This window comes from Sinocyclocheilus grahami, unplaced genomic scaffold (assembly GCF_001515645.1).
Source record: "Sinocyclocheilus grahami isolate Dianchi unplaced genomic scaffold, SAMN03320097.WGS_v1.1 scaffold23192.1, whole genome shotgun sequence".
NCBI lineage: Eukaryota > Metazoa > Chordata > Actinopteri > Cypriniformes > Cyprinidae > Sinocyclocheilus > Sinocyclocheilus grahami.
The window spans coordinates 1,398-2,897 of record NW_015519054.1 but is presented as its reverse complement, the minus strand read 5'-3'; the positions used below and the strand labels follow the sequence as shown (position 1 = coordinate 2,897).

Sequence of the window (1,500 nt, the reverse complement as noted above, 5' to 3'; positions counted from 1 at the left end):
TTTTTTTTTTTTACTGATCTTGTATGACATTTCAGGCATAGTAAAATCTACTAAAATTAATGAATATGACATGGCAAAAAAATCACAAAATTCAAAGGGCATTTTGGTCTTAAGACAATCACTATAACTAAAAACATGGCTCTGTGCTTGCCCCCCTTTTTTTTTTTTTTCTTCAGTTGTCAGGTGGTTGTGAGCTCACAGTGGTCATCCATGACTTCATGGCCGGTAACAGTAATGAACTGACAGTGCGAAGGGGACAGACGGTAGAGGTACTAGAGAGGCTCCATGATAAGCCCGACTGGTGCTTGGTGCGGACCACTGACCGTTCCCCTGCCCTGGAAGGCCTGGTTCCCTGTGCCATGCTCTGTATCGCCCACTCCCGCAGCAGCATGGAGATGGAGGGCATCTTTAACCACAAAGGTGGGCAAATGTCCGAAACGCTTCCTAATAATCCACACAGACCTGTGTCAGATAATAATCACAAGCTTTTCTGTATTTTTCCAGACGCGCTTTCTGTGTGCAGTAACGATGCCATCTTGCCAGGCTCCTCTGCCACCCTGCAGCCAGGTCATGTGATGGGCTCCCAGAGTTCCCCTGGGCCAAAACGCACTGGCAACACATTAAGGAAATGGCTGACCAGCCCTGTGAGGAGACTCAGCAGTGGTAAAGCCGACGGCCACGTGAAGAAGCTGGCGCACAAACACAAGAAGAGCCGTGACGTCAGAAAGAGCGCAGACGCAGGTTCGCAGAAAGACTCTGACGACAGCGCAGCCACGCCACAGGATGAGACTCTGGAAGAGGTTTGAATGTTATTCATACTTTTTCAAAGCTGATCTTACTGGCTTTTTGAATATATAGCCTAATTTATGGTTTTGTCCCTGAACCTCCACAGAGGGTGCGTAACGAGGGTCTGAGCAGCGGGACTCTCTCCAAATCATCGTCGTCAGGAATGCAGAGCTGTGGAGAGGAAGAGGGAGAGGAAGGAGCTGATACTGTGCCACTTCCTCCACCCATGGCCATCCAGCAGCACAGCCTCTTCCAGTCGGACGCACAGGATGACAAGGTGAGCTGGCACATGACAGAGCAGAGGAGGGGGGTTGGTACGAGTGAGTCACTAGTTTAGATTTTGTTTGTTTGTTGGGGGGGGGTTCTCTCTGCCAAACGTTAAACCTCAATCCTTTTAGAGATCCTCAAATCAGTACTGTATGCCCCCGCTTTAAATAATATCTTCTCCTGGTATATGCAGTCTTTACTTTCAATTTCAGTTTTCCAGTTCTAGCTCAGTTCCAATCATGTTTGACTGTGAAATTCAATTCATGTGAAAACAGTTTTTCTGATCATTTTAAACCCGAAATGGAAATCTTGTCATATGGACCCCCGTCACACTTGGCAGTAACACGCAGCTTTTAAGACTGGATCATTTGGAAATAGTCATGAATGAATTCATATCACATTTATTAAGCTTGAAATATTTCTTCGCAATCAAATCAACAATTTCAT

General features: G+C 46.2%; 1 protein-coding gene across 2 annotated transcripts in view; it reads left to right on the top strand.

The window, feature by feature from the left end:
* Window positions 1-180: 180 nt before the first annotated feature.
* LOC107580013 (triple functional domain protein-like) overlaps window positions 181-1,500 on the top strand; it is a 2,428-nt gene continuing 1,108 nt past the window's right edge. For both annotated transcript variants that reach the window (XM_016265774.1, XM_016265773.1), the window contains exons 1-3: window positions 181-420; window positions 505-800; window positions 893-1,063. In XM_016265774.1, coding sequence (XP_016121260.1) covers window positions 219-420; window positions 505-800; window positions 893-1,063 — 669 coding nt within the window. In that variant the 5' untranslated portion in view covers window positions 181-218. The remainder of the gene's footprint in view (window positions 421-504; window positions 801-892; window positions 1,064-1,500) is intronic.